Below are 22,627 nucleotides of genomic sequence, written 5' to 3'. Positions count from 1 at the left end.
ATCTTCTATGAGAAATAACCACACACACACAAATAAAAAAACCCCAAACTCAGCTTCCAACATATCAGCAGTGGCTTCCACATTATTGACTGTTGAGCTTTTCATATTCATAGGTGAAAGGCCTCTTTCTTTGTAGAAAGAAGGTTTCTGTAGAAACCTCCTTTTGAAACATAGCTGATCACACCTCGAAGTTGCATTTCATTTTACAAAATAATTTGCAAAACAAATTTTATTCATTTACATTATGATGAATGCCATTATTATTTTATATATTTTATCTTAGCATAAAATAAGGGGAAATACTAGATTTTTTGGTTGTTGTTTAAACCCAGATTTCTCCGAGCGCTCTCTTTTTTTCAACAGGTATAACCTACTCAGCAAGTTATTCAAGATAGGCTTTTGTACTGACAATCAAACAACAAAAAAATCCAGAAGGTAATATAGTCACACCTTAAAGAACTTACTAGAAAAAAATAGTGGCAGGATTAGAAACATCTAATATTCAATTATTCCACATGATTCAGAAAGGACCAGGTGCAGTACAGACTAAAAGCATGAAGTCAGAAAAAAATAAAGCAATACACGTACAGTGAAGAATTTGCCAAAGAAAAAGAAGCCCTAAAAACTCCCTGGAACTTCAGCATCTTAGAAGAAAAGAAATTACAGAATCAACTATTCAGTAGGAGAGATTTAACAGCAGCTGTAGCACTAACTTCTTAGTTTTTACAGGATAGATAAACACTTCCCAAGTCAATCACAAAAATTGCACATACCTCACCACTTTTGGTCTTATTAAAAAAATAAAACTGCTTTTATTACTCCAACACAGTATGTCTTTCAAGCATACCAAGTGAGACCAAAATCCATTACCAAAAAACAACCTGACATAAAAACAATTTAATTCCATGAGAAAGTATCAAATTGGTTAAAATTCTAAACAGCTGAACCTGGAAATACTGAATTATTATTATTATTTTTCATTTAGATGCATTTAGATTTTCTTTCCAGGAGTTTAGTTTTCTTGCTTTTACACAGAGATTATTTTCAGACTTTAATTGGTGATAAACAATTTATACAAACAATATCAATTGCACACCCAGGAAAAGGATACCACGATCCCTATAGCTAAGCAGGGATTAATTCAGTAACTGTTGAGGTTGAAAGATGAATCAAAGGCAATAATGTTGATGAGCACTTCATGCTTAACATCTCCTCTCTCCCAACCAAATTGTTTTATTTATTCAGGTACAACTAACTGTGGTTTTGTTCTACATACTGATTTACACTAGGCTACGCACATGTTACTTCACACACTACATCAGGATTTTGGTCTGTAAATCAATTTTCCAGCACCAAATGTTACAATTGATACGTCTAACCTAATGCTAATTAAGTTAGCGTAAGATTAAATTAAATTAATTATAAAGATTAAATTAGTTATAAATGCTAGAAAATCATGTAAAGAAGCACAAATACATCATAACAACAAAGTTCATTCTTGCAAGAAAGAATGTAAACACATCAATAGTTGCTGAATAACAGCGCTGCTTCTTTTCTGCACATGTTTATCCCCTACCTATACTTTCAGAACTGCTTTACCATCAGGATTAAAATATTGGGATAAATTATTACATATAAGTGGGTGGCAGCAGTCTTTTTGAGTAACAATTGTTGATACAATTCTGCCACATTTTGACAAGCGTTGCTCTTCAAGTTCACTCACTTCTAAATTAATTGAGATGACATAAACCAGATATTCCCAATTTGTATGATTAGATGAGTCACACAACAGGCTTACAGGATTGCCAATCTAGACTTGGAAAATTTGGCAAAAATAAACATATTTTGTTAGAATGGACAAATCTGGGCAGTTTCAGAAACAGCTACTATATCACAGGCTATAATGGGGTATTTGTAAAACAATTTTTTTATGCTGCGCATTACAGCATTTCTTTACTGTATAAAAGAATTAGATGCTTGCTTCATCATAGGAAAACGTTACTTTCCTATTTCAAGGTGAAAAGAAATAAATCTGTTTCTCATTTTCTCTTCATGTTTCTTAGAAATGATGCACATGTACCACAGGTTTAAAAGAGTAACGAGGCTTAACAAGCTAAGATGGTAAAGCCTTACAACAGTGAGTTTTCAATTTCCATTTCCATGCATTTCTTACTGTGATAAAGCATTTATTTTACGTTTATCACTTTCGGGAAGAAGAAAAAAAAAATAACAGATTCAAGATATACCGATTTTTCTTGTCTTTTCCATAGATTAATCTGCATGTAGGTTAATCAGCCCAGAAAGGAAAACCATCAGCGCCCCCCGGTGGGCACAGCTCCCTTTCGACAATACAGACTTCAGTATCTATGGAAAATTTCGTTGCCAGTCATTCACAGTTTTTACTCATCCAATTGTCTGTGGAACTAGGTCTGTAAACTGCAGGATCATGCTCATTTACCCAAAAAATTCACATCTGTGTCCATTTTTACTATCAAATATATAAGAGATTTATGGAGAATAACCTGTAATGAACTTAGCCTTTTATCTGCTTTTTTAAAAGGCAATCTCTGGGAGGGTTAATTAGAGATAGTAATTCATATTTATTATGTTAGCTGGTTGTTCTAAAATAAGCTTTAAAAAGTTTCAGATTCAGAGAACAAAGGAATGAGAGTCTGAAAGTGTAGAGCACAATCCTATTGCAAATGGATGTAATAGTCTACACATTTTGTAAATGGACGTAATAGTCCATGAAAGGGTATAGGAGCATTACTGCACTAAGAAACAATCGCTTCCTATTAATAATGTTTGCAGAGTCAAAGCCTAAATTTGTTCATGGTGCTAGCCACAGCAAACAGTTTTGCATGGCTTTTAACACAAGAGATTAATATAAAGCATACAGTTACCAGATAGAACTCTCACCTTAACATAACTCTCTCTAAAATCACTGTAATTTCAGGGTAAACAGAAGTCACAGAATTCCAATTAGAGCACTTCTTGAGTACAAAACATTTGATGCAAGATAAAGATACCATTGTAGCTTCAAGAAGGTAAGAGCTGCAAATGAACAGAAGCACCTGGAAACAGTATACCAAAAAGCAGTTACTTGTGACTTAGGAAACCAAGCAGTCCACCCTGAAATTACATTCGTCTCTGAGTACAGAAAGTACCCCTGGTCACATCCCAGGGCTGATAGTGATGCACTAAACCAAGTCATACTACCTAATATTTGCAGTGTATTTTAGGAAACTCCCTTCTGGAACCAGAAGGAAATTTTGCAAGGGAGTCTCAGGATGCAATGACATGAACCTAAGACAGTACCAAAGAGTACTGCAGAAAATTGAGCCTCATTTTACACAGAAAGCCATGACTCCTTTTGAACAATGAATTTTGTGTACACTCAAAAACTTGTGGTAATCTGGGATGGCTATTACTGTGATCGGAGGGCTGTCTTTTCTACCTATCTTATCATATATCCTTCATTCCCCCAGAAAACTGCCAGTTAGGTATGCTTTCAGAACTACATGGGTCAAAGTTGTTATTTCTGTCAACTTTTACTTATAGTACTTCACCTGCTCATTTTAGCTTCCTGTTACTGTCCTTGGGGCTACTATGCTAGATATTAACCTAAAAATAAATGCTGACAGGCTTAAAAGTTACTACTTCTGAAGAGAAAGCAAAAATTGGAAGCTATTCACTCCCACTTATTTAGATAATTTCAGACTTCTCAGCTCACATTATGGGCTCGGAAGAGGGTAACAACTGTAATAGGCTGTAATTACTTATCTAGGTACTTCTACGTTAACTTTCAATATTACTTATTTTGGTGTCTTAACTTCTAAAATGTGGCAAAAAGTATATTTTCTTCTGAGTGTTTATCTTGACACTATTCTTCCACATTTTCTTCTCTCCTTTCATCTGTCTTTCTCTTTTTGTGAGCATAAAGTATTTTTTGTCCTGAATCCCCTTTCAGCTCTATTTTTCCTTCACGTTATGGAGACAATCATGAGGTTTGACAGCAATTTGGCTAATACGATTCTCATCAGTACGTGAATATCCATTCTGGATGACTGAACATGATATCAGCTATACTGCATAGTTAAAAGGTCAGCTTACACCTATAATTTTTGGTACCAGATTTGAGACTGGCATTTTATATTGAATAACATAACTACATTATAAGAGGAATAAGGGAACAGAGCAAGCTTTCGTCCATGACTGTATGGCAGATATCCTTCTTACACAGGTTATCCAAACCACCTTTTGCATGTCTCCTAATCACACAGAACACTTCCTATTTCATTACCTATTTCTCTCTTTCTTCCTCCTGATGTCCAGATCTAGTACCTTTATTACATCCTGTATGTTCTGGATGGTGAAACATATCTGTACATTAGCTTAATCAAAAACAGATCAACAGTTATATTTCCAATAGTTTGATTTTCAGTATGATTAAATTAAAATTACGTTTCAAGGGCCCAAAGCCCTCAGTAGGCAAGCAATGCACAGAATCATTAAGGCTCAGGGGGACCTCGGGTTTCTGGCTCAGTTACCTGCTCAAAACAGGGTCAACCAGGTTGCATGGAACTCTGTCCAAATGATTCTTGAAAACCTTCAAGGTAACCGACTCTACAACATCCCTGGACAACCTGTCCAGTGGTTAAATATCCATATACTGTTTGTTTCTTTCTTTAATCAGAACCTTGCCTGTTTCATTTTATGCCCAGTGCAGTTGATCCTTCTACTGTACACTCCAGTGAAGAGCGTGGCTCTATCTTCAGGAACCTCCACTTAAATCATAAAATAGTTTGAGTTGGAACGGACCCTTAAAGGTCATCAAGTTCAACTCCCCAGTACTGGCTTCTACTAGGTCTCCTTTTTTTCCATGCTAAGCGAACTCTACTTTATGAATACTGCATCATTTTAAAAGGCACATCATCTGCTCTAAACTGCTAGATTTCCTGTAACATTAACTTCCACAGTCTCTTTGCTATAACAAATTATATGCTCTAACGTTCTCCATGCACTTAGCTCTTTTTAAGAAGGGCTACAGAAAAAACAAGCTGCAACAACAGTGTTAATCTCCTCTTGAAAAAAGCAATGTGTCCTCTTCTTTACTACAAGCTTATTTCAAAGCTGCTGTATCCCATCACATCAAAGCTGATAGACTTCCTACAGCAGGTGGAGCTTCATGAAGGCTGAACCTTCCATTTGATCCACATTTCTGTTCAAGAGGTTTTACACTGTTCCATTTTATTTTATTTATAACCTAGAGGAAGAGGCAAGATAAAGCTCTGTTTTTCTCTGCATTCTCTTAACTGCACTATAACTTCTCAAAATCATTGATACTTTTTCTAACCTCATTGTTTTAGCCCTAGTAGACAATATTACGCTTACATGAGATATCAAATCTTTTAAGCACAAGTTCACTGCAGTTTCTACTAGGAATACTAGATATTCTGAAATAACCATACTTTTATGAAAAAAATCTTTTACTGAAGCTCTAATATTATTCCCTTGTGCTGTTACAGCACCTGTCAGCTTCAATTTCGTTTTCTCTAGGACTCACACTAAAAAATAGCAGAGAAATGTGTTTTCCAGTCTGAGCAAAGATCTTATGATCTAGCTACTTTCTCTCAATAAAATTATCTATATGATTCTCACTTATTTTCCCATACTTGCAAATTCATATTGCAAATCTATTTAAAATATTTTATTACAAATTAACATCCAAGTGATCATTCTTCTGTGGTTAGTAAAATGGGTAGTGTCCAGTGTGACATAAACTTCAACCTGATGTCCAAATCAATGAACTGACATTCAGCGTTCTCTACTCATCTTCTGCCTTTCAGAAAATTGTCAGTTTATCTGTTTCAAATGTTCCCTCTATTACTTCTGTGTCAATAAACAGTAGTGACAACTGTCAATGAAATTATATCAATTGCTGAATTAGATGGCACTGATTGTATAGTTACTTGGTGGGTTGTTATTTTTTTTTTTTCCTGTTTTCCCCTGTTATTTATTTAAGCATTGTTTTTCAGTATTTTCACTTTTTTTATGGTAGTTATATTACTAAGTCAAATTATTTCCTACCTATAGATCTTGGGAGATGTAGTAACACGTCCTGTATTACAGTGCCAGAGGACAAACAACTATCCCAAAAATAGAGGCCAAGTTAATTTGAATAGCAGAAAACATTTCTTTTAAAAAAGCAAAAAAAAAAAGAAAGAAAAACAACACTGAGACAATAATGGAGTATATCCATACTCCGTTATCTTAAGATCATCTTACCTTTAACTAAAGGTAGTTGGAGTATATGAAGTAAGAAATCATGAAATTAAAATACACAGACTGCTGGGATGAGCAAGAACTCCCTTTCCTGCACAGAGAAAAGCCAAAAATATTCACAGACCTTTTTCTTAAGGAAGAGAGATGGAATCAGCCCCCAAGGAAAAGAAACTAACGTAACCATGCATCCTTCTCCCATTCTATTGACAGAGTAGGAAAAACAAACACAAGGATGAACTCAGGAATGTTTAGAGGGTAAACAAATATCTTAACAGTATTGCATAAAAAGTAAATATAGAAAATGCACTATTTAACTTCAAGCAATTAAGTCAAATACTCATTATTTCAAGGTAAACTACGTATGACTATCCTTTATGAGGTCCCCAAAATTGTATCTACTACTTAGTGAGTAAATACTACATTTCACATCTAACAGCTGTGCAAAGGAGAATGAAAGAACAGGGATGTATTTGATACCTGGCTTTTCAAGACTGTGTTGACGTGCATAAAATCCTAGCCTAAGGCCCCGTTTAAGTCCTATCAGACTTAGGTTCAACTCTATTAATTACTCCACCTGAAGGAGAAACAAATTTAGCTGATCTACTCAGGAATAGGCAAGAGAAAGATGTGAAGAAAATAATTAAAGCATGAAAAAGTGACTATTTCTTCTTCCACTGGGTCTTCTGACATGCTTGTGCCTTATACTAGTATGTGTACAGCTGTGTATTTTAATCACCCTCATTTAGCTTTCACTGGACTTTCTAAGTAATAGATTCAACAACAATGAGCCTTTTTAGGCCATTGCTACTTGTCCTATCACTACACACCACACAGAAGAGCCTGGCCTCATCCATTTGGCTCCTACCTCCCTTTAGATATTTATAAACATTCACCAGATCCCCTCCCAGTCTTCTCTTCCCCAGGCTGAACAGACCCAGGTTACTCAGTCTTTCCTCATATGGGAGATGCTCCAGGCCCTTTATCATCTTCATGGCTCTCTCCTGGATTCCTTCTAGGAGATCCCTGACTTTGTTTGAACTGGGGAGCCCAGTTTTGGGGGCAGTCACCCAAAAGCTAACACTGTTTTTGAGACTAGGTCAAATTTTTGTGAATTTTGGTAAGTTGAAAGTCATACATATTGCAGCAGAATTGCCTGGTCATGGCCTGAACCAATGGCTGAGCATGAGGTGAGAAGGCATGGCTAACCCAGGGAGCTGAGGCTCAAGTAGTGCACCTAACTGACCATAAGCGGTGGACTCTGGGTCCACCCTTCCTCACCCTCATTTAAGGGTTAGCAGCATCTTTCTAGATAGATATTGTACTCCTCTTGAGCTGTCACTGGTTATTGGAAGGGGTGAGTTAATTTTTCTTCTTTGTTATCTTCTATTGCTCCATAGTACCTGTATCCCAGTAGAAGGCACTGTCATCACATTCTTTTGCCACACTTACGTTTTATCAAAATACCTTTTATTCACATGTCATAATTTAAGTGTTCTCATGTAAGCAATACTAACATACAATATGGATTTACTTTCTCCCCCCTATTTCTACTTTTCTTTAATGGTATGGATTTTATCATTACGAACTTCAACATTTCTGGCATTTATTACATGAGCTGTAAGACTCTTTGAGAGACAATTTCTTATCTGAGAGGAGGTAGAGGAAGGAGATGCTTCAAGCAATCAGCCTCATACAGAAGAGTTACTGTTTTCTCCCAGAATAATCCTGAAAGAGCCACAATGCTCCACATGAGAAGAACGCGTGCCCAAGTCTTTATAGGTACCCATACAATTTCACTATGTCATATAAAAATAAATCTAAAAGATTATGAATGCAACAAAAATGATATCCTATAATTATGAATGCACTTTGATTATTATTCTACATGACATTAATCATCATTGTTGGGGAAACAGCCTGAACAGAAGTTTCAAATCTAACTCTTAATAGAAGGCACTAAAATTATTCAATAAGAACTGCATTAAAATCAGCAATTAAAACTTAATATGTTAATTAGGAGTTAAAAAAAACAGCATCTCAAAACATTTAAAGTGCCAAACACAACTTTCAAAATCAAATAAAATAGAAAATCTAATCAAATCAAGCATGAACTATTGGGAAGCAAAACCTAACTTTTTTTTTTTATCATAATACTTATATAATCGGTAAGATTCTGAATTTACAATACTCCTTCATTAGCTTTGGAGTGTTTCAGATTTAATAAATATTTTACTTCAGAAATTTCACACAATTTCCAGTGGCTGTAACAGAATGTATAGCTTCTATATGCATTATGAAATGTAAATCAAAAACTATTTTCTATTATTAGCATTAAAATACAGTTTCATCAGTTGAAAGGCTTCACCAAGGAATGAAAGCACCAGAAAAATGCACGAATCTCTGGAAAATGTTGTGTGGTGATGTGCAGTGGATGTGAAAATTGGATCAGCTTTTCTACAGAGATTTCCAAATCCTTCTTCCAACAGATTCCAGTCTAAAGAGATTGAAAAACATATTTAGAAGTATTTCATTTATAGTTCTGTTTTGGTTCACTCTGCTCTGCTTCTTACTTTGTGTTATCTACAACATATTGTTTTAGATATAAATATCATCAGGAGTTAAGAGTCCAATACCTGGGAGTTTTTCTTGCAATAAATATACCTATATTTTTATATATGTGCTGGTCTTCCTTGAGTGGGTGTTTCTCATTTATCTTCTCAAAACTTCAAGGATTTTATTTCCAGATGAAAGATTCAAGTAATCCTCAAGCCCTGAAGGTACGTACGCACATACTTGCAGCTTGAGTACTGCTGAAAAATTAGGCACTTATGGTCAGAACAAAGTTTCCCTTTTAAAAAAAAATAAAAAATAGGCAAAAAGCAATGTTGCTTTACCTCAAAGAAGAAAGAATTATCGTGCATTAGAAGCTGAGCAGAACTGACTTGCTCTTTTTTATTTCTCCATTTTGGAGTGAAAATGACTGATTCAAAATTTTCCACAGTGGAGCAGGCTAATAAAGGTTTTGTGAAAGAAAATGAACTAAAAAAATGCAACACGCAAATGCCATAATGTTTACAAGGTCTACTTAAATTGAAATTAGTTAATCCAATACTGTAGTTAACTGCTTCAGATGAATAACCCAAAAGATCTGGTCACAGAGCCATTATAGGAACAAGTTTTCTTCACTTATTTGTAAGTCATTAGTGCCAAATTCTGTTTCCATGAATCAGTGAAATTTATCTCACAGGTCCAGCTGTGTGTAAACCTTAATTAAGGAGTCCCAGTTAATTAGCCTCACAGAAAAGCACTTGACATAAAGAACAAATAACACACTTTTCTTATTAAATTGCACCACATTTTGAATAGTCTCTCTTCTCAAAGTCATGAATAACTTTATATAAAATCTACTCAAAATAGCATAAATGTCAACTACATTTGCAAATCTAGGAGGCAGAATTTCACCACAAACCTGAAAAGCAAGTGAGAAAAAACTGATCACAAAGATTCCTAAAGCTATGGATTTCAGCTTTTTGTGGATTTTTTTACATGTTCAGTTCAAGCCATTTCCAGATGACAACAACATTAGATAAATAATTTCACATGTGAAAAAAAAAATGATATCATTCTTCAAAGACTGCAATTACACTTGCTGGACAGACTGAAAAATGTCTACAGAAGGCTTTCTCCTCCAGATGTTAAAAACAGAGAATCAAGTGGGCATATGTAACAAAGTGTATTTAAACACAAACTTGACAGAAAATGGTAGAAAAGTATGAGGTAGTTGTGATAGTCACAAGATGACAAGAATTCAGCCACTAAAATCCCAAGAAAGGATCAGAATTATACAGGACGCAGCCCTCAGCTATATAGGTTCAGATTATACCTCTTCAAAAGATCTTCAGTGGGAGAGGAACAAGCTCAGGCTGGGGGTCACCTGGCTGAAAAGCAGCTCTGCAGAAAAGGTCTTGTAGGTCCTGGTGGACAACAAGCTGTACATGAGTGAGCAATGTGCTCTTGCTACTACAAAGTCCGATGGTTCTTGGCTGCATTTAGGAAAGTATCACCTGCAAGTCAAGAGACGTCATCCTTCCCCTATACTCAGCATTACTGAGGCCACAGCTGGAGTGTTGTATTCAATTCCACCCCCCACAGTGCAAGGCAGACATGGACATACTGGAGAGAGTCCAGTGAAGCACCATCAAGATGCAGAAGGGACCAAAGCATCTCTCTTGCGAGGAAAGGTTGAGACAGCTGAGACTGTTCAGCATGGAGGAAGCTCAGGAGGATCTCATCAATGTGCATAAATATCTGAGGGTGCAAAGAAGATAGAGCCAGACTCTTTTCAGTAGCATACAATGCCAGAACAGGAGACAAGAGGCACAAAACTGGAGGTTGCATCTAAGTATTAGGAAGCATATCTTTTACTGTTCAGTTGACAAAGAATTGGCAGGGGTTGCCCAGAGAGGTTGTGGAGTCTCCGTCCTTGGAGATATTCAAAAGCCACCTGGACACGGGTCTGGGCACTCCGCTTGAGCAGAGGTTCAATTAGATGACTTCCTAAGGTCCCTTCTGACCTCAAGCATTCTGTCATTCTGTGATCTTCTATGAACTTACCAAGTCTTGTACATTTATACTTGTAACCTCCATAAACTTTGGTTCCAATGCATTCCACAGAACAACTATGCCATACTCGTGAAAAGGAATTTCATAGCAACTGTATAGCTTAAAAACGTTATCTAAAAGTTTCTTCCTGACTAGTGCACAGCTCTTTAATATTTCCCTGACGCTTGATTTACTTAGCATATCTGAAAGTGAGCAGAGAGGTAAGCCTGGGGAATGGAGAAAGCTGGGTAAGAGAATAACCATCTTTTCTTTCTTATAAATGGTGCTGGAGTGGTAGGAAATTTCTTCTTACACCTGCTTTAAAAGGATCTCTGTATCTTCCCAGCCACGAAACATCAGAACTATAAGTATTTACAAGGGTTGAAGAGCACTGGGATCAGTATGAGATTGTAATGAGACCCAATGTATAACATGCTGCTGTGCTTCCCATACTTCCTTGAAGAGAAATCCCAGGCATTTGGGTCATAGAAATATTATTTTACTACGGACATTTAGAACTCTGATCTACTCAATCAAGAGACTAGGATTATGTAGTTTCCTTGGTCTGTTTTCTTAGCGTGGGTTCAAAATAAGCTTGCTTCCCTATGTGAACCATAAATAAATGATATTCCAGGCGCTTGCACAGCATGATATTCAGTACACATCTCTTGAAAATTAATCATTCTTTAGAAGCTTTTTATTGGCTCATACATTACTCATTTCAATTTATGTGAGACTAGTATCTCTAACAATTGATTTTCTCTCCTTTTTCCCTTTAGCAATGTGAAGTGCAGTAAGCTTCAACAGTAACTCGTTATGTTTATCAAACTAGAAATAACTACCCAAGTGTTGCAGTAAATGACTAACGCACTTCATAAATTATTCTAACCTTACAAACCTCCTCTTAACTAAACTACAGAATTTGTTAAGATTACTAGAAATTATTGACAGCATAAAAAGTCAATGTAAACATCAAACATTAATTGTAATACTAATTACAATTAATATTTATTGTTGACTATAAAATTGAAGAGTGAGATTCCACTATTTTAAGGCATTAAATCTCAAATCCCTGTTCCTTGAATAACCTGATCAGTTATAAGATTCTCACTGATATTGTTTTCTTTCAGCATAGGACCACAAGGTCCTACCCTAAAAATGAAGAACTCCATGAATGACATTAAACAGACCTGCAGGTCTCTCTTACATCAGTGACCTCATATATTGGCAGAAAAAGGAAAATGTAGACTCTGGTATTTGTTAAACTTTTACACAAGTATTCTGTGACAGGTGTAATACATGAAAACATTGTTTTAAAATTAGAAGTTTTCAAGTTTATGACTTCTCTCTAGACAACAGCCCTGCAGATCAAGGAATCTTGTAAAAATGCTGTTGTCAATATCTGCAATAATGTTAAGATTTCAGTGAAATGCCACAGTAAAAAAAACACTTTTTGAGGTTATTTCTCGATTTAATTGTTTTGGTAAATCAGTTGCACTACTTTTACAATCCTAGCATTATTTGCACACTTTATTTGCATAAAAATGATAATGACTTACTTTATTAACTGTTTGAAGCACACTAACAATTCACACATTTAATTAAAAGCAAAGATGCTAGGGATTTAATAACACTTACTACCAAGCTGATCACTGTAGCCTGAAGATGAACATTTAAGTATTCTTAATGGCCCATTTTAAAAATTGAAATTGCCTTTCAAAACTTGATTCTTTCTTTGCTACTTTCTTTCCTCCTCTGCCCCCTCCACTAATCTTCAATACTCACTGTGAATTCTCAAGATTAGATCCTCTAGGGAAATGTCACATAACCATCTACAGTAAGGAAGTAATACATATTTTAAAACAGAAGAGCAAGATAAATAAGTAGATGCTGCAAATATGACTGTCTTGAAGGAAAGAATCTTTCTTTACGTAAATCCATAGAAGACCAACAGTCAACTGAATAGAAATCACAGCATTCTCTATTGAGCTCTGCACGTCTTATACTCTTTAGTATTCATGGTACACTTAAGCAACAGCATAAGAATCCCAGCTGGATATCATCACTTACAAACTGTAACCTGTGTGACAACTACGGTCACTTCTCAGAACTACTGTAAGGCCTTTGTACACAATAAAGACTAAGAATCTAAGAGTATGAAAGACACAGGGCAAGCATGAAAGATGTTCTGGAGTCCATAATTATGTCTACTAGACCTCTAGAGTGAACAGAATCAGTTGTGAGAAGCAACATAAAACTGTAGAATGGTTTCAACAGATCTAACTACACCGATCAGCCTATCCTGGGAGAAGAGCAGCCTTTATCTAAAAAGAACAAGAATCAAGTCCCAAGTCACAGCAAATAGAAGAAATCTTCCATCACATCAATTGAACCTCTCAGTCTTCTAAAAACAGCACTGAGTTGGGAAAAAAATATATATATCCCTCATGGATGTCCTGAGTGTGGCTAGGATGAAGTTAATGTGGATCATAGTAAGCCACATAGTGCCATGTTTAAGATCTGTGACTAAAACTGTATTGGTAGCACAACCTTTTAGCTATTGCTCAACAGTGTTTGCACAGCACCAAGGCTTTCTCTGTTTCTCCATCTGTGCTACAACCCATACCTCCCTCCTCACTTCACCCTGCCACTGATGCTGGAAGTAGGCAAGAAGCTAGGAGGAGACTATGGGTTTGCCTGTGGGAGATGGTGTGCAATTGCCTTTGCATCACTTTGTGTAGTTTTGAGGTTCTCTTTGTTTTTCTTCCTTCTTCCTCTTTCCTTCATTTCCTTCCTTTCCTTTATTAAACGACCTTTTTATCAACCCAGCCTTCTTGCTTCTAATTTGCTCCATCCATCCTGCTGCAGAGTAGTGACTGAGCAAGGGGCTTGTGTGGTTCACAGCTGCTGGTCTGGCCTCAATCTACCACAAGGGAAAAAGCTTTTCCTTTGTGAAAAAAAGCAGAACTTTTGCCTTTGCTTTCTAGTTGTCTATCCGAATTCCAAGTTTTTCAGGAGTTTCAAAGTACCTAGTAATTAGGATTATCAGAAATTGCCTACCATAGAGACAGAAGATTGAAGATAAATGGAAGACTGAAGATCAGAACTTTTAGAAATTATGGTAAGAGTAAATTGCAGTCATTAGTGCTTTTCCTAAAATCAAATAATTTTACTCAAATGGGGATGAAAAATTCTATTTTCCACATCCGACTCTAAAGAAAAAGTCCATTTGTTGCCACCGAGTGTCAAATATAGGAAGTCAATTACATTTCACAAAAACAAAGTTCTAAGATTTCATTCACATTAGCCATATTACCTTACCATAGATAGACCTGTAACATCATGACTGTTGATATACAAAGCCTGGTCCATATAATGCAATCTTTCTGTTGCACCAGAAATTAGCCATCATGAAGCACAGAACCATGTAAATGCTTTCCATGCTGAGGGAGGTAATGCAAAGGGGAAAGAAAACAAGTAAACAGTGCCTTTTTCCTTTCTCTTTTAGATACAGAGCATGCCTCTTCTTTCAACTGTTGAAATTTGAAGGAAACAGAAAGCTTCATAAAAATAGCTTCATAATATGTGATTGGTTAATCATTTGACCACTAATCCATAAAACATTAGAAATATAGATCCACAGTAGTATCAAAAATGAATCTGAAAAACAATCAAAAAACAACAACTTGTACTTTTACTATCACTTACAAAGGTGCGTGCCAAAATATTTAAACAAAATTATTCTTACACTAAGACAAACAATTGAACAATTGATTTGTTATTTAAACCAGAAGTCACAGTTTGGTGACTTATTAATTGATATTCCCAGCAATTGCTGGGAAAACACAGTTCAATCCACAGCAATGGACATCAGCGAGATACCGAGAGAATAACATGAATTCTCAGTGTACTTGAGCTAAACGTAAAAGAATGCTTAGGCCAAAATGCCATGGAATTCCAAAAGGATTGCAGACTTCCACAAATAACTACTTCATGTCCCTATTAAATTACAAAACACAACACTTGGCATGGACATATATCTACAAAATGAGTTCCAGAATATTTTCAGTTACAGACCTTAATTGCATTACCTTTTACATGTTTACAAATACACGTGATTTTACAGCTGCAGTTCTATTCTGTTTAGTCAGGAAGATACTTTCCACTATGAGATTATCTGTAATAGTAATAGTAATGCATTTCAGCTACTAGCATAACAGAACTAAACTTTCAAAATTACCAGTGTAAGTAGCCCTCCTATGCACCCTACATTATACATAAACTGAAATAAGAATGTAGCCCCATAAAATTCTTTTTCATCTTTGCAAATATATTTTCTCTGAAATGCATCCTGTCTCTTGGAAGTGTAATAGCTTAGCTGATTCTTCTGCTAGAATGCTCCAGATAAAGTAATAGAAAGCCCCAATGGGGGGGGATGCAATACTGGGCCTATTGCTCACCAATGCAAATGAACTGATTGGTGACATCAGGATTGGAGGTTGCCTGGGTTGTACTGACCATGCAGTGGTGAAGTTCATGCTCCAGAGAGATAAGTCAGGCAAAGAGGAAGCCACAGGGAAGCTGCTACGCTGTGTAGGGATGGGGTCAGGAAAGCCAAGGCCCAGCTTGAACTGAACTTGGCAAGGGATGTCAAGAAGAACAAGAAAGGCTTCTACAGGTACCTCAGTCAGAAAACAAAAGTCCAGGAGGGTGTACTTCCCACAGTGACACAGGCAGGCTGGTAACAATGCACAAGGAGAAGGCTGAGGTACTTAACAACTTTTTTGCCTCCATCTTCTCTGAAAACTGCTTGCCATACAACCCTCAAACATTTGGTTTGGTAGAAGGGGATCAGGAAAACAACATCCCTCCCACTGTATGTGAAGATCAGGTTTGTGATCACCTGAGGAACCTGAACATCCGCAACTCCATGGGTCCTGATAAGATGCATCCCAGTGTCCTGAGGGAATTAGCTGATGTAGTCGCCAAGCCACTCTCAATGATATTTGAAAAGTCATGGTGATCAGGTGAAGGCCCTGGTGACTGGAAAAAAGGCAACATCATACCCATTTTTAAGAAGGATATAAAGGATTACAGAGGAAACTACCGACCTGTCAGTCTCACTTCTGTGCTGGGAAAGATCACAGAACAGATGCTCCTGGAAGCTTTGCTAAAGCACATGGAAGATAGGGATGTGATACAGCAGAACCAGAACGATCTCACCAAGGGCAAATCCTGCTTAACCAGCCTACTGGCCTTTTATGATGGTGTCACTGCACCAATGGATAAGGAAGAGCCACTGATGTCATCTGTCCCTTCTTCAGTAAGGCCTTAGACACAGTACCTCACAACTTCCTTCTCTCCAAATTGGAAAGATATGGATTTGATGGGTGGACTTCAACAGAGAAAGAGCTGGCTGCAGGATGAGTCCAGAGAGTGGCGGTCAATGGCTCAATGGGGCAGCTGACACACCAGAGGGACGGGAAGCCATTCAGAGACCTAGACAGGCCTCAGCAGTGGGCCCACGTGAACCTCATGAGGTTCAACAAACCCAAATGCAAGATCTTGCACCTGGGTCAAGGCAAACCCCATTACCAATACAAGCTAGGAGATGAAAGGATTGATTGTAGCCCTGCCGAAAAAGACCTGGGGGTACTGGTGAATTGGAAGCTGGACATGAGCCAGCAATGTGCTCTCACAGCCCAGAAAGCCAACTGTATCCTGAGCTGCATCAAAAGCAGTGTGGCCAGCAGGTTGAGGGAGGTGATCCTACCCTTTTACTCTGTGCTGGTGAGGCCTTATTAGGAGTACTACATCCAGATGTGGAGTTCTCAGTATAGGAGAAACACAGACCTGTTGGAGTGTGTCCAGAGGAGAGCCATAAAAATTATACAAGGGATGGAACACTATCCTATGAGGACAGGCTCAGAGAGCTGAGACTGTTTCGCCTGGAAAAGAGAAGGCTCTGAGGTGACCTGATAGCAGCCTTTCAACATCTAAAGGGAAGCTACAGGAAAGAAGAGGACAGATTCTTTAGCAAGGTCTGTGGTTATAGACAACAGGGGAAATGGCTTCAACCTTAAAGAGGGTAGATTAAGGTTGGATATAATGAAAATGTCTTTTACAGTGAGAGTGGTGAGGCACTGGAACAGGTTGCCTAGAGATGTTGTTGATGCCCCATCCCTGGAGACTTTCAAGGGAAGGCTGGATCAGGCTCAGGGCAACCTGATGTAGCTGTGCACGTCCATGTTCATTGCAGGGGAGTTAAACTAGATGACCTTTAAAGGTTCTTTCCAGCTCTAAGGATTCTATGATTCTATTCCATTCTAGATAAACCTTCACTGATAATTCTGATATGACTGCTAGGAGCTTTTTTAGAAGAAAATATACCAAAAGTAAATTTCATACTTTTACTTAGGTATTAAATCAACCAAATTCTGATAAAGATTCTCTAGAATACACATACAGATTGAAGGTCTTGCTCTGCAAAAACCTGTATTGTAAGTAGAGTACAGATTAAAATCATCTGTTATCAATAGCGGAATTTGTTTTCACAGAATCTAGACTTAAAAGCATGAGGTTTTGTAACTTTTTATTTTTTTATTTTTTAAGAAGGGGCTGTATAAGCAATGAATAATGAATACTAAATGGAACAAGTGATACAGCTACATGCAACAATTCCCTGCAATTCAGTTATGGCAGAAAGCCATGATTTGAAAGTAGTTTGACTGCATGTGTAAAAAGCATCAAAGCAGTTAATAGATTAATGCAGTACATAAGAAAATTCAATCCCAATATCATGAAGTTACTGATCTGGAAAATACAGCAATGAAAGATAACCATGTTTGGTGATAGAAACTTAAGTTCCTTATTTTACCTTCAAAAGATAATAAATGCCCTTCCTGTGCCACAATTTGTTACAATCTCAAGTTTTGAGCAGTTCTTCGGGGTATAACCTAATAATTATATAAAATATAATACATATACTGCCAGCAAAAGGGAAAATGAGATTTAAAATAAAAATCAGTCTTTCGGAAGAACAGGACTTTCAAAATAAACAGATGTATATTGACCATCCTATCAGCAGTGGTTACAATAACATGGCTACAATATAATCACTGTAACCAGAGTTACTTACTGAGTATGCCATGATTTTCTTCCAGAATCTCAGAATTGCTTACATAACACTCTAATCAAACCAATGGTCCTATTTGTGACCTTTCAGTTTTAAGCTGATTTTGTATAAACTTGGCCAGTTTCAATGAAACGCATGGTAGAAAAGTGTTCTAGGTTTTACATTGCATAAAACCAGAATAAATAGCGGGACAGACACAATCAAGTCCTCATTTAACACAAACAAACAAACACAAACAAAATAAAACAAAAAAACATACTTCTTTTACACAGATAATATTCTGCATAAATGCAAATCAAAGCATGAGAAAGGATAATTTTCTTCATATTGCCTTTCTAGCTATAGATACTTTCAGGGATTCAAGTGTCTACAGGGAAAGATCTACACATAGGAGAAGCAAACTTATACTGAGTACCATTTGCTTCACTACATCTGCAGATGCTAATATAAGCATCTGTTCTGTGGGTCATACATCACGAAGCTAATAACCTCATTCACCTTCTCCCACTGTACCTTTCAAATGCCACAGAATCCTACTTAATTCTACTTTAGAGTAGTCCTGTGGTTTACAGCAACACAAGATGCTCATTTTTTTTGTCTCATTGATGAAGTTGGAAAGACTACTAAATTACAGGAGAAAATAAGGAGATAACACAGCTACAAGCTAGTTAGTGTTCACTGGGACCCATGGATTAACTCTGGAAATAAAAATTGATTCTATGGAGACAGCAAGCCCTCAGTCACAAACTGTGTGGCTTCCTACAAGAGGAAATAATTGCCCCACTGAGGCACAAAAGAGATTCAGCCTATTATGTCTTCTTTCAAATACAAATGCATGCATCAAGTTTAAAGTTACTGAAAAAAAAAACCAACAACCAACAAACAAAAAAAATGAACACAGTACGTATTAATTCACAATTATTTGAACAAATTTTTTTTACTTTGATTTTTTTTTAAATCATCAGCATGGTCAAGCACTGGAGCGTGTTGCCCAGACACATCAAGAGTCCACTCTTGCAGAGACTCAAAACCCAACTGTGCCACGTCCAGAGCAATCTACTCCAGTTGACTGTTTATGTAGGAAATCAAGTTAATTACTTTAATCACCTGAAACAATTGATATTTCATGGGATTTTCAAGCAGCTGGCAGTTTCCCTACACATATATGTGACCCTCATGACATCAACTCCTGGGTACTTAGACTTTAAAAACAGGAAGCTGATTCAGACTGAATATTACACTTCTTAGCTTAATCTATAATTTAAAGAAGTATCAGAAAGTACACAATTTTTTGCAGTTACCCAGCAGTTCCATTGCATCATCTTCATTGTCAATATCTTCTTCAGTTACAGATGGAGCTGTGCTGTGGGCAGAATCAAAGGAGTCTTGAGAAAGCATGGCAGCCAGCAGTTTCTTATGTTGCTGCTGTTGCTGTTTTAGTCCTTTAGTCTTTGGATCCATTTTTAAGCTGCGAGGAAGGAAAGCACAACTTTCTCTTACTGATGCTCTCTGAAAACCATATCACACATTTTTCAAATTACTGCAGCCCGTGATGTCACCTACATCTAATTAACACCATCAGACCACACATAAACCTGCTAGTTATCACTCACTCACTGATCTTTGGATGTTATAAACCAGTTTTTGCTTTCAATTCTTACCTAAAGCTTTGATTGAATGATGATGGAAAATTCCCATTGACTCTACAGTCATTTGATAAAGTTTAAACAATTTACATAAGCACAACAGGATGTCAATTACTAATAGGTATTTTTAAGGCACTGGTCACACAGCAGGAAAACTGAGAACAAAACAAGCTCTGCCCTGTGTAGTTACATTATCACAATTGCACAGGATTAAGGACTACATAGTTACAACAGTCTTCATTGTGGTTTCTTGACTCGTGTCCCTAACCTACATAAAAGACTAAGAACTGTAAAAGACATAAAAGACTTGGAACTGTAGAGTGAGCAGAAGGGCCTAAGGCAGGAATTGCTGTAGTTACCAACTTCTGATTCTTTCCAATCTTAGATTAAAACAATGGGAACACCTTAGACTGTTTTATAGCCTTTTGCAGGAAGATGGATCTTTTGCAAATGTATGAAATGCACTATAATCAGCAGTTCATGTTCCCTTGCAAAGATAAACCCTAATATGACAGAGCGGACTTTGGGGATGAAGAACAGGCTTTGAGTTTAGAATGTGGTTCCTGATGGAGCCTCTGTGAGCTTTAGTTCATTTCAGGCTTTGAGAAACAAGAACATCATATTAAAAATCACCCAAATTCTCCACTGTGTACACACATTATCCCTTAAGGAAGTTTCCCCAAGGGCCATGCTTCTTCTCAGAATATCAGCAATAACTTTTCATGTAAAAAAAAAAAAAAAAAACTACTCACAATGACATGGAGTATAATCCTATTTTCTTGGTTCCTGAATTTCTGAAAAAGGAGCTCAGTACCAATAGGGTCACCATCAGCACTTCTGTATAGTCCTTCATCACATGTTATTATTCCCTTACAGTAGCGACAGAGAGGAATGCTCAGAACTAAATCTCTTTGCTCCCATCTAGAAATCAGCTTATTTCTGTTCCCTCCTATAGAGATAAGGGACACAATTTCCTCTACAACGTGTAACAAATCTTTATTCAGTGCCCTTACTGGACTGCTGAATAGAAAACATAGAGACCCAGGCCCTCACAATCAGACTGCAATGACAGTTGCTGACTCCACTACTTTTCCAGGAACTGCAGTGGAGAGACTGCATTTGAGTTCTATTGGTTCCAGTCCCAAGTCTGGCTGAGGGATCATTACTACCTGCTGCTGCTACTTGGAAATTGTAGTATTTACACCTTCCCCCACAATACACTAATTAAAAGTAGTTAAGAAGTGCTTATGGATAACAAACATTTCCAACATGAATGGAAAGTTAATAAATGCAGCCTCTGAGATTACAGCAAGTGAAATACTAGTTTCCCTGTGACAAGGAATTGAATTCCAATGGAGGGGTCATATGACAGAAATAGTGAAGGCATACTTTAGACCTTTTCAAAGGGTAATCAGAGAGTTTCTTCACCCTTAAAAGAGCAGTAAGAAGGTGTCTGCTGCAGTCAGTGTACTAGTTAAAACCAAAGAGAAAAGTTACAGAGCTGATGGAGAACAGTAGGGGTTTAGGTTATTAATGGAGGCAGCGCACAAGCTTTTAACATGCACATACACACTTAGGTTTATGCATGAGAATCAAACCATGGGATTGCTAATGAGTATAAAGCCAATCGTATGCAGAAGCACTAGGGGAACCTAGTCACATAGCAGTGTCTACTATTTATTGTGCATGATGCTATACCACGATATGGGAATTTAAAAGTCCTGTGTTCCACCCACAGAAACAGGGCATAACAAAGAAAGTTTGCCTAAACAAATTAACAATTTTCTATGCAGAATGAAAATTCTACCTTCCACCAGGACTGCTGCTATCCTCACTGTCCCACTGCTCATTTTTACTTCTTGGAATTGGTGGCTGCAGCATCTCAGCAGCCAGGGGATCGGCATCATTCTCTTCACGACCAATCCATTCTCCAATCACACGAGGTCTGAGAAGGGGGGTATTAAAACCTGTTGTTTCCTAAAAAGAAATAAAAACAAACAAAAAACCAAAACACTGCACTACTTGCTCTCAACTGCACATGTAAATCCGAAAATAAGACAGACAATAAAATTCTTCATTAAAAAAGAAAAATTATACAAAATGTTAAAATGTCAGAGGTCTAAGTAGCACCCAGAAAGAATCACAGACTAATGAAAAGACATTCTCCATTAATAAAATTCCAAGAGAGATTTGCCCACCCTGGGTCTCAAATCTCTCCTCGCTTCTCAATATCAACTGTAGAAATCTGGAATTTATCATTTTTCATGAAAAATTATTATCATGAATTATTAAATAAATGCACAACTCTTGGAACCCATATGGGTTCCAATGGGTATGTCTGTTAGGCTAAGCAACAGATGAGGTCACTTGCATAATGAACATCCCCACCACCAAAAGACTGTTGTAGATTAATAGCATCTCTCCCATTTGCATTATGAATTAATGCAAAACTAATAAATACATCTGCATTTGGCATTTTAAAAATAACCCTGCTGGGATTTACATAATGTATCCTTCAATTCTGAAAATGGTATTAACATTTTAATAAAATGCATTTCTGAAACTAGCACTCATGTTTTTAACCACTTACTGGAAAAAGCTGAAGAGGATTACAAGAAGCAAGCAAAACGCAACTAGAATATTTATTTCAATAGTGGTGATTTGCATCATTATATTAGGAATTTAGGTTAGGAAACAAAATGCACCTAGAAATTGTAGGAAAAAGCTGTTGCAAAGCAGTGAGAGTCTCTTTTATCCGTGTCATGAGAAAGGTTGTAGGGAAAGGGTCACGTACTACAGTGTAATCAAACTAAAAAAAAAGCATAGATACAAAAAGTAGATACAGTGATACAGTGGAGCACGAATACTCATTTTGTTTTAGTAAATCCTTTTCCAGGATAACAAAGACATTTCAAATACAGCTTTTCTCACTAGCATAGTGAGGTATTCCTATCCTTTA

General features: G+C 36.9%; 1 protein-coding gene across 2 annotated transcripts in view; it reads right to left on the bottom strand.

Moving 5' to 3' along the window:
- The window catches only part of C2H8orf34 (chromosome 2 C8orf34 homolog), a 165,863-nt gene that overhangs the window by 79,233 nt on the left and 64,003 nt on the right, over positions 1 to 22,627 (bottom strand). For both annotated transcript variants that reach the window (XM_021388264.1, XM_021388263.1), the window contains 2 exons: positions 21,476 to 21,645; positions 19,324 to 19,490 (listed from right to left, as the gene is read on the bottom strand). In XM_021388264.1, the coding sequence (XP_021243939.1) occupies positions 19,324 to 19,490; positions 21,476 to 21,645 (337 nt within the window). The remainder of the gene's footprint in view (positions 1 to 19,323; positions 19,491 to 21,475; positions 21,646 to 22,627) is intronic.

Source organism: Numida meleagris, chromosome 2, assembly GCF_002078875.1.
Source record: "Numida meleagris isolate 19003 breed g44 Domestic line chromosome 2, NumMel1.0, whole genome shotgun sequence".
Taxonomy (NCBI): Eukaryota; Metazoa; Chordata; class Aves; order Galliformes; family Numididae; genus Numida; species Numida meleagris.
The sequence above is the reverse complement of the archived record's forward strand: the minus strand, read 5'-3'. Positions and strand labels throughout refer to the sequence as shown.